This window comes from Oryzias latipes, chromosome 5 (assembly GCF_053564925.1).
Source record: "Oryzias latipes strain Hd-rR chromosome 5, Olatipes_Hd-rR_3.1".
NCBI lineage: Eukaryota > Metazoa > Chordata > Actinopteri > Beloniformes > Adrianichthyidae > Oryzias > Oryzias latipes.
Window position 1 is genome coordinate 10,574,523 of NC_136241.1, and position 15,126 is coordinate 10,589,648.

The window sequence follows — 15,126 nt, forward strand, 5'->3', positions numbered from 1 at the left end:
AACATGGAAGAGTTTCCGACATATCTGTGTGTTTAATAATTCACTCAGAATGGTCTCATGGTTGGACCTCTGTTTGGCTGCAAACAGAGGTAATAAAACAAAAACGGAAGAACATATCAGCTGCTTCTTATGCTACGTACACAATAAGCATGTGATGCGTGTCCAGGAACGCACTAAATATACATTCTTGAATGAACGGTTAGAATATGATGTTCACACGTGACTGTCGCTACCCAGTACTGACGCTTGAACCTGCAGTTGTGAGAAGAGTTGTGAAAAGAGTCGTGGTGCGAAATGTCAAAGCGGTGTAAATCTGGTGAATCTTACTCCAGGCTTTTTCTTTCACAGCTCTATTCTGATATGAAAGACTGTGTGTCCTAGAATTACGGCCGGGCACAAACAGAAATGACTAATTTCTCCTTCATGATTAATTTTCAAACAGTTGGCACTACCGTGAATTAAAGGGGGGATCATCCATACGTCACTACCAAATCTGAGTCCCTGATTGGTCAAAGTTCAACTGGTTTAACTTTCTAAGGACGTTAAATGGACGTGCATAGACACGCATAGAGGCGCGTTTACATAGACTCATTTGAAAGTGGCTAATTGAACAAGCGTGTCAGAGCCCAGTGTGAACGAGACAGATTGTAGTCATGCTTATTTAAATGAAACACAATGATAAAGTTCAAAGAAAACGTTAGCAGGTTCGTGCTTCACCGTTAAAACTACAACAACGTCAATAAACAACTGCATTTTTTCTGCTCCCATCAGAGTTACCATCAAGGGCAGTAAAACTTCATTTTGGAGGGTAATTCATGCCCATAGAAATACCTGTGACTTATTGGAGCAGTGTGGCAAATATTTATGGACCAGCACTCCCAAAATTGGCTAAATGTGAGAGCAGGAGAAGAAAGACACTGGAGTGACTGCTGTCTCTTTGCAGTTAGATAATCAACTTAAATAATCTCATGTGAAAACCTGAGGAATTTGAGTCATGGCTATAATTTGTTAATGCTGTTTTCCTTATAATCTAATTTCTTAAGGCTTTGAAAGTCTCAAAAGGTCAACTCAAACTTAATTTTCTAAGAATGCTATAAAGAAAAAGGAGCTCTGGTAGCCAAAATAAATGTCCTTCGTATTGCTGCAGCTTGTATGCTTCAAGGAACAGTTTATCTTTGTATGCTTGTATGTCAACTTTAAGTTAATCAAATTTAGAATCTTTTTTTCTTCTTAAAATGCTTGTATAATTTTTTTTAAATACCAAAACGCGAAACAAAGTCCCACCCCAGGTTTTCACAAGGGTGCCCACATGGCCCATTGTGAATCAGAGGAGAGGACACCCTTCGGCCTGAGAGCAAAGCTTCTCCAGAACAGCTGCAATGACGCATCCTGCAGATGTCCAGACACTTACTACAGTTTGGGGCTCCCATAGACACTGGGGGGCTGTGGATGAGTCTCCAACACTCATATTTTACCAGGAATTTGTGTGAGCTGTCATGCTTCTCTGTCATCCATTTGTCATTAAACATGGTGATAATGTGGAAAGCAGTTTTTAGCCTGGTGCAAAAAAAAAAAACAAACCAAACAAACGTGCCTTTAGAACCTCCGTAAAAACGCGAACGTGTGTCGTCAATTTAACTGGTGAAATCTTGCGGAAGTGACAAGCTTAGCTCTGACTCCAAACCTAAACTCATAAACACAGCTACCCCCATTACCCCCAAGTGTCTGCCTTCGCCTGTCATTTTAAGCACCTCTCACCATCTATCTTGGTCAGCTCAACTGCCCCTTTCAGCTGAGCTACTGGCGTTCCTTTACCACCATGAGTCCTGCAATGGTTTTATCACCCCACCTGACAAATTGTGTGATGTGATCCATATCTCTCAGCAATTAGTTCCAGGCTGTCTCAGTTGGAGTGGATGCTGCCAATTCCACCTTCACTAAATCCTCTGCTCATGCCGTGTGCTCTTTCCTTTTCCATCTGATAACCTCTCAGTTTTAACAGAAGCAAACAGCAAAGCTATTCCATGAGAGCATCATCCGTGCGTGCGCTCCCTCTGAGGAGAGGACCAGGTGCGAGGCGCGTTCAGGAGAAGGAGATGTGCAGGCAATGGGCTGAAGGTCGCTGTAAATCAGCTCTCACGGATGTGGCAAATTACATTGGCCTCCTGTTTAAACTGAAGTTTTTAAGAGACTGAGAGCAATACTGAATGTTGGCTGAAGCTCATCATCTCAGCGTGCAACTGCCAGCTCGCTTTACCAAATCTGTCACATAGGTTCTCTTTCATTACCAATAAACATTCTGCATGTAGCTATTATAGTTAGTGGAATCTAATAAGGCATAAGCATGGCTTTTTATGAAGCGTGCAAATCAATTTGGTAAAAAGTTTCCTCCTTTATCTGTGGTTGTGCAAGCCTAAATGAGAGCACAGGGAAAACGCCCGTTTGCTGGACGTTTTTAGCTATAGATGATGGAACTGGAATCAACTGAACCAGACGCACATGCATTTAACTGGGTTTCCTGCACGGTTTGTAAATCATAGCGTCCTGATAATGCATCAAGCTTCAGTAGCCTGCAATGAAAGAAAAACCACAACAAAGCGAAATAGTCGCAAGCAAACCCAATAGGCAACTGAATTCCCGCAAGTGCTGGTTTACTTTTCATAAAGGAATAAATAGGATTTGTGTAGATTGTAGGGGCAAAATTGTTGCAATGCATCAATGTGAATGTTCTAACACTTTCTTATTATTAGAATTTAAATGACTTTGGTACAGTGCTTCTGTACTCCTGATACTTATCAAGCTAATCCCACTCTCCTCACAAATTCACACTTCTAGCTACTTTAATTAGCATAGTGCCAGTCTGGAAGGCAGGCAGGGAGGGGAAAGAAGAGAGAAAAGAAGCTGGATGTGTGAGGCAGGAGTGGGGGTGGGGTGGGGGGCATTGCGTGGTACGAGACAGAAAAGGATTTATATGTTGAAGCTGGTTGCATCACCTCTTTGCATTTTGGTGGAAAGAAAGTCAGCGGCCCATTTTGTTTTGTCATTATCTCTCGCTGCTTGGTTTTTATCTAACGAATGTTGCAAATTGGCTCCTAAAAGCCTTCCCAGATTCAGGTATTTGCAGCACTAAATCATGGGGGATTGTTTAGCCGAGATCCTATTGAATACAAAGCCAACACACAGTATTTATTTAATTTTTGTTTTTCTCTGCAGTCCAATGTCATGCATGTACTACACTGAGGATTTTTTATCGCTGATCTGCGAAGGCAGGATGTAATTCTTTTATATTTTTACCAACATTGAATGAAAGATTTAGATCTAAAAGACTAATTTATGCAGGAATTCACGATAAGGAAAAATTGTAGCACTGCTTGTGATCCAATTTAAGGTTTGATGTCGGTATCTACAACCTCCTTTTGTGCCTGTCATTCTTTTTTATTCTATTTGTACAAGCTGCATGTAAACCCTCCAAAACTTTCTGCACAGCGATCCACTGCTGCAGAGCTGTGCAATAGATGCAGAGCAACCTCTTTATTTCACAAAAATAAGGCAGGAGGGAGTCTCTGAATTCTGCTTCATACTAGTGGGCAGATAGGGAGACATGCAGGTGGTGCTGCAGCTTCCTGTACTGCAGAGAATTAAACCGGATTGAGAGCAGAGAAGAATCTCTCGTCCAAGGTGACTTTGTGATCAGGTTCCAGCCTCAGAGTGCAGCCTCAAATCCTCAGCTTCAGGCTGTATGTTAGTTCAAGAGTGGATGTGTGAATGTGCAAGACTGCACTAGTATTGCATGCATATGTGTGATAACATATGGGCACGCGTGCATTGCCATTTTGAGTGTAGGTTTATCGCTGTCTGTGCTGAGAACCTGAGGACCAGAGAAAGCCACTCTCTGCTGCACAGTCGGTTCTGCTTCCATGTCATTGGAGTGGATGAATCAGCCCCCTTTTGTGTTTATTTTAAAAAACTGGATTGTATTTTGTAGAATGCACCATTTTGTTGACGTAATGGGTTTTTATGCCATCTCGAACCACCAAATTACAGCAAAAAATGTAGAAAAAGAATTCATTCCAACAGATTATAATAATTATATGCATTTTTAAACATTTTGATATGCCCTTTTGATATGCCTTTATTTCACAGTCAAAGAGCCCTTATTAAGCAGCATTGTGGTAATGTAACCCCCAATGGTTCGAAGAGGTTATGGTTTTCTAACATCTAAAATTTCTGACAAAAATAGGCTCAAATCCCCCCGGTTATTCATAAAAATATACAAAACAACCAAAGGGGTTAGAATTGGGTTTTTCTCTAATATAAAAAATACTTCTGACATTAACAGCAGATGTGTTAAGTTTGATTTAATAATAAGCTACCTGACATTAACCTGAGAACGAGGTACGACTATGTAAAGGTTTTTGATAAGGTCTGACCCCCCCCCCCCCCACACACACACACACACACACACACACTTCCCAAAATTCAACCCTAAAAAAGGGGACAGTGGTATCAATATTTAAGTGTTTTTGTGTCTGCTGTGATTGAGCACCTCCTTCCTCAGCTTGGATGACAAAGGCCGAAGGAAGTTAAAGTGAGCATAAAAGAGAGGTGGAGTGAGTGGACGGGGTCAGAGGTGAAGTGGCACAGCGGGGTGGGGGAATCGGGAGGGCAAAGAGGGAAAGGGGGTGCCCCTCATCCCCCACCCGTGCACCCCTGCCTCCCCCCTCCTTTGGGCCAGGCAGCTGTTTGTCTGGCCCATTCGGGGCTTAGTTCACGTCGGAGCACGCTCCACTACATCCCAATAGCGTAAATTTCATTGGAGCCACATTTGTTTTGGAATAGCTGCTTGAGGGATTCCGGACGGCTCTTTGGAAGCAATCGGGCTTGAGATGAAGATTTCCTGTTGGTTTTTCCATTTGTACAACTGAAGTTTGGCCTTTTCAGCAGCACTCACACAGCAAGCCGCAATCGCCTGTTGCATCTTATTTTTCCTCCTTGTAAACCGAGCCAAAGGCGGAGAGCGGAGAAGGTCTTTACAGAAGCAGCGCCCTGGGTTTAAAAAGAACCACATTTGAATTAAGATCTCTGTTGGGCTGAGATCCCTTGTAGGCCTATATGAGTTCTGTCTTATGTATGTTTGTGTGTGTAAAAAGAGGCAGCCCCCAAAAAGCAGAGTATGTCGCTGTGTAAGTCCCCTTGAAAGTGTCGCTCTTAAAGACCTGTTTAAAAGGGACGCCCCCTCTTTGTGTCCACTGTTCTCTGTGGCGTATGGAGGGGCTTTTGTCCCCCTCTTTCATGTTCTCTCACAATAGCCCTGGCCGTTTGAAACACAACAGTAGATGAACTGCGCTGACAGTGTATTAAACTCTGATGAATTGCTTGTGCGAGGCATAGATCAATGTCCTTCAACCCCAAGCACACAGTGAAGCCTTAGCCTTGTCTTGGTTAAATGGAACAGGTTGCTGGCTCCTTTCAAAAGAGCCTGATTATATTCATGTTTTGTTGAAGCAGAAGGCTTTTTAAAATGTGTAAATCTTTTGCCATTCTAAAGAGTCCTCTTTTTCCCCTTCCATTCAAGAAACTGACATTGTGAGTTTGTTCTCTTTGGGTGCTGCTCATTTCTGCCATGCTTTTGCCAAATCTAGTTTTAAAGTTGATATTAAATAGCTTCGTCTCTAAATAAAACTGATGAAGAAACGTTTCAAGATCGTACAGGATTCTCTTGCCTTTAGAGAAGTAATGTCCCCCTTTAAATGTTCTTGACTTTACAAACACTTTTGTAAAGTATGATGCACTAGATAAAAGCCCACCTCTGACCTTTGAATGACTTCTACCCCATGAGAAGGGCTTAGAGTGGCCTGTTTACACAGATTGTAGCTTCAGCCATTTAAGAATAACAGCTCTAACAGAAGCTGCAGACTAGAAGCTTAGAAATGGAGTCCAGCCATGCAGGCACACTGAGCGGAATAGCCACAGCAAACAGGATAAACTGAATAAAAAATGTATAGTTTTCTCTTCAGAATGTAAATGTTGTGCTGAATCTAATCTTCCAGGTGTGGTTCAGCAACAGAAGGGCTCGGTGGCGTAAGCAGGCTGGAGCCAATCAGCTAGCAGCTTTCAACCACCTTCTTCCTGGAGGGTTTCCACCAACAGGGATGCCAACTTTACCCACATACCAGCTGCCGGAGTCCAGCTACCCCAGCACCACCCTGTCGCAGGGTAAAACTCTTTCAGGCTGCTCAACACAAACCTACACCATGCTGTGTCCTCTGACCATAATTGAATTTGAGCAAAAGATTACATTAGTCCTGTTTATTAGTGGTATGCCTTCATATTTTATGTACATGTTAATAAGGTTGTATTAATCATGTGCTGCGCATAAGAACCATACAGCAAGTAGTTATCGTTCATAATCACATCTTTGCCACAGTAAAAAAGACAAGTCTCACACTATAAAGTTTCACGTCAGTCCCCCTCCACAGCTAATATCTGACACATGACCCAATCAGCTTAAGCTGAGCTGCAACTATTCTGAGAAGTTGGCACATCTTTTTATGCGGTGTTTTCATTTGTGTGTGTTCCTCAGAGGGCAGCAGCACTCTCCACAGACCCCAACCACTGCCTCCCTCCTCCATGCATCAGGGAGGCCTGAGTGCTGACAGCAGCTCTGCGTATGGCCTGTCATCAAATCGCCACAGTTTCTCCAGCTACTCTGATACTTTCATGAGCCCCTCAGCATCGAGCAACCACATGAATCCAGTTGGCAACGGGCTCTCCCCACAGGTCAGTCCACATTGTCCAATATCTGTACAAAGGCACGCAGTGATGTTACCTCACAAGGTGCCATTAGCACTCTTTAGTCTGCCTCGTCCCTGCTGCTCTTCTTCTTCATCAGAATGTGTAATTATATTCAACTGAAATTAAAAACTGAAACAGCATGTTCAGCAAAATAACTGCCAGGGTGGGCTTTTATGTTCGCCTTTCCAAAGCCCTGGATTTATTTTAGCTACTCCAAATTACTACATTCGTAAAACAATTGGATTAACATCAACAAATTAAAATTCATCTTGATAGCACCGCAAGTGCTCAAGCTGCTCCAAACAGCGGTTTCGACTTTCCTGGGACATCTAAATCCTGCACAGTGCAGTGAGAATGCATGCAGATGAAATAATTAGCTAAAGCTTAAAAATGTAGACCCATAATCTTCTTCATGTAATTGTCTGCAGCTGCAAGAATATGCTATATGTGAGTTTGTTCATGTCTTTTTCTGTGAAACAGAGGAGTTTCACGCTGCTGGTCATTTCTCTTGTTACTGTGCTCGGCTGTTTGACTGATAGATTTCTGGCCCTTTTTTTAAATTTAAGTACACTGAATTTTGCTATTTTGGTGTATGGGATTGTGTGTGCTGTTTTGTTTTCCTCTATTTCTGAAAAGTGCAGGATTTTAATTGTTAACCTCTTTTGGACACCTTAGTTAATGAGCGTTTAAATGTCACTATGGTAAGAGGTTGAGCTGTAAGTAGCACAGAATGGGAAATGATTTGGATTGATGCAAATCGTGTAAACGGAGTGAATTATACACAATTACCCATCAATACTGGCCAGTATTGCCCACCCTCACCAACAAGATGTGGTTAACAGGCAGAAAATAAGATTGAAATGGTGTGTAAAGAGTTGAAAATGAATTTCAATGCTGCATTTGTCCACAATTACCCTGTCGTTCACACGTGTTTTATTGGGAGTTTTTTTTATTTATTTTTTTAATATTTCTCAAAGCAGATTGGAAACATTCTTGGTATTACCCTCTTTCTTCAAAGAAGAAAGAATTAAGGATTTTGTGACAAAAAAGAGATTTTCTCTCCTGCTGGAGCGACGGAGGATAACATGGAGGCTCACAGCGTGTTTGATTGTTAATCGTGGCACCGCGGTTTTAGCTGCTAATGCTCTCACTGCAAACCTGCAGAAAAACACCAGGAACGAAGAGTGATTTTAGTATTATTATATACATATATCTTTTTCATTAATGGCTTCCACTACTGGCGTGGGGTGCCCTGTCGCGCTCTTTCCCTTTCTTCTCATGCAATTGGAGAATGTCGTGGGATATTAAACACTTCCTGTCACAGTCAGGATTAGGACAGGAGCTTTTGGGCAACTGTACAGCATGGATTCCAGTATTCAATTACTCTTTCAAGTGGGATTGATGAAGGTCTTTCCAATGACATACTTATCAAGCATTTTTCTGCGCATTATTTGTACTTTTAGTTTATTTTGCTACTTTAAAGTCAAATACTGGAGTCTGTGCATGTTTCATAGATGTTTTCATGGTACACTGAGAGGGAAACGGTCTGTGTGCCAACAGAATAATGTGTGGCATTCCTATCAGTCTCTCAGCATGCAGATTCATGTTCCCACCGTCAGCAGAAGGGAAGTTAACTTTCTGTTGCTGCGTCCCGCAGCGCTGGCCAACCCTTTTCATTTCAAAAGCATGCAAGAAAAAAGAATAAAAACATCTTATGGTGCAGAAAACTTTTAGAATCAATGTTCAGATTGATTTAAGCTGTTACTTTTGTTTTCCTGCAGTGTAAAAGTTAATAAAATAATAAAAAATTTGAACAGAACATCTCAAAGATACTGTCGAGATAGGAGGAACAATTTGATGGCGCTAGGAGCAGATCTGTTTGCTGGAGATATGCTTGTGCATTGGTACAGTACGTGCAAGCCATTTCTTCAAGTGCCTGGTATTGATAGCCTTGCAGTTGCTGTAAAGATTGACAAATATTCTGTGATTCGCAGTAAATGGGCTGCGGTGGCGAGGTGCCATGTCTGTAATGGAATCCTGCAGCGTTCAGCAGTCCCGACAGGAGCCCGCTTCCATCCCAATTCCATAACCCATCCCGACAGCTCACATTTTCCCATTACAGGCAGTGGCAAAACCATCCACACTCCAAACTGCTTGGTGTCATTGTGGGATATACAATATTTTTGGCCGGTTCAGGAAAGCAGTGTATTAAAGGGTCAGAGTGAAGCTGTGCCTGACTGGGCAAAAGGTATGGAGCCAGAAGTGTGTTTTTGTTGTTGGTGTCCTTTCATTTACCAGCACAGCGGGTGTTGGAAACCGGAAAAGGCAAGGGCATGAAGGTTTCTAGTATTTTTTTTAGCTCAAACTGTCTCAGTTTTTACCATCATAGAAAGAAAAAGCTTGAAAAACTCAAACATGAACCTTTCTTAAATGAGGCTTTGATGGTCAAAAGTCAATTATTTCTGAAGAACTAGTCTTCTTTCAACAAAGTTGAGGCTGGAAAAAGACCTTTAGGTATTTTTTTCCCCCCCAGATGATGTGCAGCAGACAGATTCATGGCCATTGCATATGTGTGAAAACATTTGGGTAAATTCCTAATCATTGCATGACAGGGACACCTGCTGGGGGAGGAAAGAAAACAACTGCTGGACCGGTTGCAGAGCTGGAAGATGAGCTGAATTACTGAACTTGGGTTTTTACTCTTGTGGGAATTTCTAGAACCAGGGAGGAGCATTTGTAGAATAAAAAAGGTCCACAGCTAAAGTGCTGTGTCTGCAAACAAGAGGTAGGAAGGAGCAAATCAAAGTTGGAGAGAGATATTTTGGATAAGGATGATGTTGCTGTTGTGATGGCGATGAAGTTGAAAAAGTTTTGTGGGGAACTTTTTTTTTTTTCTTTCTCGCAGTTTTGTGAAAGTGTTTCGGAATGACAAGGATGTGTGAGTGTGTATACGAGCAGGGCCTTTGGGCTGTATGAGTGGGCCGGGCCTACACAAACACGCACACACACACACACACACACACACACCAACACATACACAGGATCAGAGGCAGAGCGACTCTCACCCCTGCCTCCCTTTGATCTGTGTCCCCAGGCCTGCCTGCCCGCGCGGCGCTGCACCGCACAACGCACGCTGACACCATGCTCACCAGCAACTCCCCACAACTGTCTGAGAGAGATAAGCCAGGGGAGACTCCAAACTGTGCTGCTGCTCTTCCATTAGCTAGCGCAGACGCTTCTTTTAAAAATGGGATGAATTATTTTTAAGAAGCAAGCTCTGCCGTTGCCAAAAAAGAAAAAAAAAAAAGAGGGGAAAATGTAAGGAACAATCTGGAGTGCTGGCTTCATTCCGCCTCCCTCCCTGACTTCTAACAAGACATTCTGCACCTGAATACCAATGAGAAGGGGAGATTCGTGTAGTCCCCCACATTATTAAAACTTGGGCATTAAGCCTCTCACCGGGCACTGTGTCAGCTGGCAAGCTCCGCTGACAACAAATCAAAGGGGATGAGCGCATAGCCTGCATTCAACGCTCAGCCACTCGCAGAGCAAGTGGGGGAATACATACTGGTTAATTAGAACTCCCATTAAAACAAATACTGTTTCAATTTGGCAAGTACAAAAAAAGATGTAAGAGGCTTTCAAAAAAGGAGACCTGCTGTTGGCAGTCACCAAGAAAATCCAGGGACTGTAAATCATATCCACTGGCTATACTGTTTCTGAACAGATTATTAGTGCTCGCTGTTGTTTTGCAACACTTTTGAACTCTGAGAAAATATTTTTTCCACACCAAATGATCCTTTGCAAAAAAAAACGTAGTTGTCTTGTAAAAGATTGTTACGCAAACTTGTCAGCATTAGGTTTTCATTTTGCTCGTCTTTCAAGTGGAAACTTTGAGACCCCGTTCAGAAATAGGAAGTGCCAGGTAAACAGCACATCGGTGGCTTTGAATGTAGGCCTCCTTCTCCAAAAAGTGCATGCATGCACCTGAGCCATTTGTTGCTCGCTTCCTCTTTTGAGTCTCTCCTCGCTGCAGAGTGCTGCCATTTTGGTATTCATTCCAAAATATTTCTAGTTGGCGCTTGGTGTATTCATAATCTATTTTTCACCTACCAACCTTGCTTCCCTCCACTTGGCTTTTTGTCATCCAATGATGCCTTGCCAATAGTGCTTTGCATTCTCTCCCTCTCCCCACCTTCCTCTCCTGCTCCAGCTTTCTCCCCTGGAGAGGCAGCTCTTCTCCCTACGCCCAGATGAAAGGCTATGGCGGACAATAAAAATGCTATTTAAATGCAAGGGTGTTTGTGTGCGGGTGAGAGATATTTCCTGCTGAAAGTGAGCTGCTGCATCCTGATAAATAGTAAATATAAGGGAATGTGATTTACATTTATCTTGCAGAGGCAGCCAATATGAATTTCAGTAAATCCTAGAAGATGGGGATTTAAGGAGGAAAATGACTGAGACTGATTCACATGCTGTGTGTCCCACGCAGCTAAAATGCCTATAAGGTGGAGAGTGGCACTGCTTTTATTAAAGTACGGGCGCAGACACTGATCCTATCTAAAACACTTATTACACATGGGCATACACAGTGTCACAAGCTCATCTGCGGAGATTCCCGTCTCATACGGACACACAATGAGAAGGCAGATGGTGTAAACAACAACAAAAGTAATACAAAAACAATTGTAAACCTGTGGAAAGGTGGAATATCTGTCACAAACTGGAGGTGACTCATCTCTCTGGCGATAGAATGCATGGGGTTGTGGGAGGGCTGGGGAAAAAAGGTGGGCTCTTTTTGGCCTTCAATGCTAGCCCGACGTTTGGATTGTTGTCTAGCCCCATGCGGTTCCTGTTAGTTCCAGATGCCACTCTGACAGGTGCATTGCTGTGATTAATACTTTCTGACTTCTTCTCCCTCTCGGCATGTCCCCCTTTCTTTACTCTGCAGATTCCCCCTTTCTCTGTCACTTGGCAAAGCTCATCCAGCTGCTAGAAAGACTTCTTAGGGCAAGAAAAAAAAGAGCAGAAACATGTCAGCAAGCATCATTGCTCTTGTCTCTTCATCTGTCGCCTTTGACAATGGGATGAGAATGGAATAGTGCTGGATCCTCAGCTGGTTGTCTCGTGCCGCAGCTCTTCCCACTCAGTCTCCAGCTGAGAGCTATTTCACTATTTATTTACATGTAATTATTGCTATGAGGTGCAGTTATTAACACTGTCAAGAACAATTTGACCTGACATTTTTCACTAGACCTGGCCCCTGCTGTTTTCAGCAAACAGTCTCCACTCCTCCTCTTCTCCCACCTCTTTCCTCCTCCCTCCCGCTCCCTCAATCTGCCTCGCCTTCCTCCCCGGAGCACACACACAGTCCATGCCTCGCTGGAACCACTCTCCTGGAATCAGAAAATCTGCCGTTTAATTTAGAAGAGGCGTCTGTGCAAGGTGCGAAGAGTTGAAAGTGTGTGTTTGTGTGTGTGCCTCTGCTGAGAGGGGGCCCTCTCTTGTTCCCAGTGGCTGAATCCATCCCATAGTTACTCAAGCATATCACTAGCAGAGAATAGAGGATTGCTCCCCACACATTCGCCAATTGCAGTCCAATAGACGGCATATTAACCTCTGGTTAGTGCGGGGCCAAGTTTATAGCTGATACAGTGGGACGTTTGGGAGGGAGGCGACCTTCCTCTGCTTTCAACAGCTGTGCTATCTTGACACAAGCAAAGTGGACCAGAAAGGAATTAAAAATTTGCAAGGTGAATAGGTCTAATCTGAACACGAACTCTCATCCATTTTCACTTGTTTGAGCTTCTTTTGTATGCATGAACACCTACGGAGGAGAGGCAGGCGCAGAGGGGCAAATGTGTTGTGAGGATTGACAGCTTGTTCCAGCGCCCGCTAATCGTCCTCATCTGTGCCTGGCTTGTCAATGCCCAGATTCTGTCAGTGCCAATCAGCAGCCTAATTGAACACAATTAGCGGCCCAACCCAACCCCGCCAATACGCATTTTATTCTTCAAAACCCACTTCCTCCTCTGCATCGCCACAGCCCGCCCCTCCACCCCTTCTACCTCACATGCTGGCTCCCGATCCTGCAGCGATGGTGGAAGACACTTCAGTTTTTATTAACGTGCTGCAGCTAATTAACGCGGTGGCACTCGGGCACGTCATCTGCTGCCTGCCACCGTCCCTGCTGTCTGCTGCGGCCCCACGCCACCCCTCGCGCCACCTCCACCGTGACCAAAACGCTTTAATTCAATTTATGCAATCACTGTTATTTTTAAATAGTCATTTTGTCTGCTCAGATGTGGGGCCTTACTGCCCGCTGGGTCGGCCTTCTAATGTGAGGAATGGGGGAAGGGTGGGATGCTGTGGGAGTTGACTGACTTTTGGGGGGGAAAGTCTGTGACATTTTTATTTGTTTGTCCGATTTCTATGTGGACATGTTGCTAATTTAAGTAAATACATATTTTCTATTCTTTTAAATTCAATTATGCTGGCTGCCCATGTAAAAATCTGGTCTGTTTGCAAAGTCACACACTTTTCAGACACTGGATTTGTGTCACTTGTGGGTCATGGAATTAAGAACTGTTCTCTTTCTGTAATCACACCCCCAGGACAGGCCTTCAAATATTGATCTGAAAATTCAGTGTCATCACTGTGGATCTTTAATCGTTCCCCGCTGGAGCGAATATCAGCCAGGCAGATCTGCTAAGGTGCACAATGCTATTCTGCAGCGCTCAGATAACTTGCAGACATTTGGAGTGCTCATTCTTCCCTGTCTGCCCCAGTGACCTCTGCCTAACTTAAAGGTATATCTTGGGGGCATTTTGATTTGGGCAGAACGGGGAGGTATCGGTGACAGAAGGACTAATCCAGTATTGCGCAGATTAAGAGTATTTGTGGAGTGAGGTGTGTTGGAGCTGGTGCTGGGTGAGGAACAGAAGGGGTTCCTATCAGCTCTCCAGGCAGGCTGGCCCTCAGGCCACCACAGTCCTAGAGGAGTTTTTGTACTTCCACTTTTCTTTCACCCCCAATATTGGTCTCTCCTTTGCCCCTTTTTGCTTTATTTCCAAGTGCATACACCATTTTCTATTTTTTCTCTTTACACAGGTAATATATTGCTGTTTTAATCCAGTAAAGGCTAATCCCTTAATCAGGTGCAACTGTGACATCTGCCACAAGGGTTATAATTTTTTGGATAGTTTTTAGTCACTTCCAGAAGTGTCTAGACCACAGGTCAGCAACCTAAAGCTCCAGCGTGACATGTGGCCCTTTTACCTCCCATTATAGCTATTTGGCTTTTTTTAAAAATGCAAACAATTTGAATAAATATTAATGTAGTTAAGTTGAGCACATGTTTATATCTTCCGCTGCACAAGAGTGCCTAGTTGTTGCTCAGGTATCAGTGCATTTACAAGTCTTCTTCTTTCTCTTTTGGCTATTCCCATCAGGGGTCGCCACAGTAAAACAACCTCTCTTTTGAGGATGAGTTGCATGGTTAACTTGCCAATGTTTTACGCCTGATGCCCTTCCTGACGCAACCCTCACAATTTATCTGGGTTTGGGACCGGCACAGAAGCAGAGAAGCGAAGAGGGAGCAGCCCGGATTTAAACCTGGGTTCCACGGATAGAAGGCGCCGCAAACCAGCACGAGCTAAACTGGCTTTTATCATTGCATTTACGAGTAAAAATTAAAAAAACAAAGGATTTTATAAAAAAAAGGGGGGAAAGGGTGACAGTTTAACAAAGTCACAACAATAGAAAATGCCCTTTTTGACTTGGCTTTCTTGCATTTTTAATTCGTCCTCCTGCAACAGGAGGATGTTTTTTAACACATGGTGTACTTTATTTTGAAAGGAACAATGCTGCTGTCAAACTTAAAGAAGTTAAAATGGTTTTGTAAAGAAAATATAACTGTTTTATGATTCAATTATTGTAAATATTTAAAAGCTACATTTTATAAATGTATACATGTGATTCAAATTTTAAAAAATTATTTCTATTTAAATTTCGGTTAGAAAAAAGAAAGAATTTGCCAATCCAAGTGAGTGTTCTTGAAATAATCTATAATGGTTTAAAAATAATTAGCACATTCTTGTTCTCTTCACGTTTCTCTGCCAAGTTTTGATCAGTTTTTCCTTGTATGACTCCTAGCGCCGCTCTCAGCTTTGTCTGGGTTTTATTCGACAGCAAACACCAACAAAGGACAACTAGTAAACATTCAAGCAAACTAAAAAAATAACAACAACAAAAAAAAAACACATAATTGGACTGTCGAGGAAAATTAAGGGGCTATGAAAGCATTTCTTTTTGTCTAAAGTGTGCTATTTA

The 15,126-nt window shown here is 43.0% G+C and overlaps 1 protein-coding gene across 4 annotated transcripts in view; it reads left to right on the forward strand.

Moving 5' to 3' along the window:
- pax7a (paired box 7a) overlaps nucleotides 1-15,126 on the forward strand; it is a 43,184-nt gene that overhangs the window by 21,266 nt on the left and 6,792 nt on the right. For all 4 annotated transcript variants that reach the window (XM_011474827.4, XM_011474828.4, XM_078946711.1 and 1 more), the window contains 2 exons: nucleotides 6,051-6,216; nucleotides 6,584-6,780. In XM_011474827.4, the coding sequence (XP_011473129.1) occupies nucleotides 6,051-6,216; nucleotides 6,584-6,780 (363 nt within the window). The remainder of the gene's footprint in view (nucleotides 1-6,050; nucleotides 6,217-6,583; nucleotides 6,781-15,126) is intronic.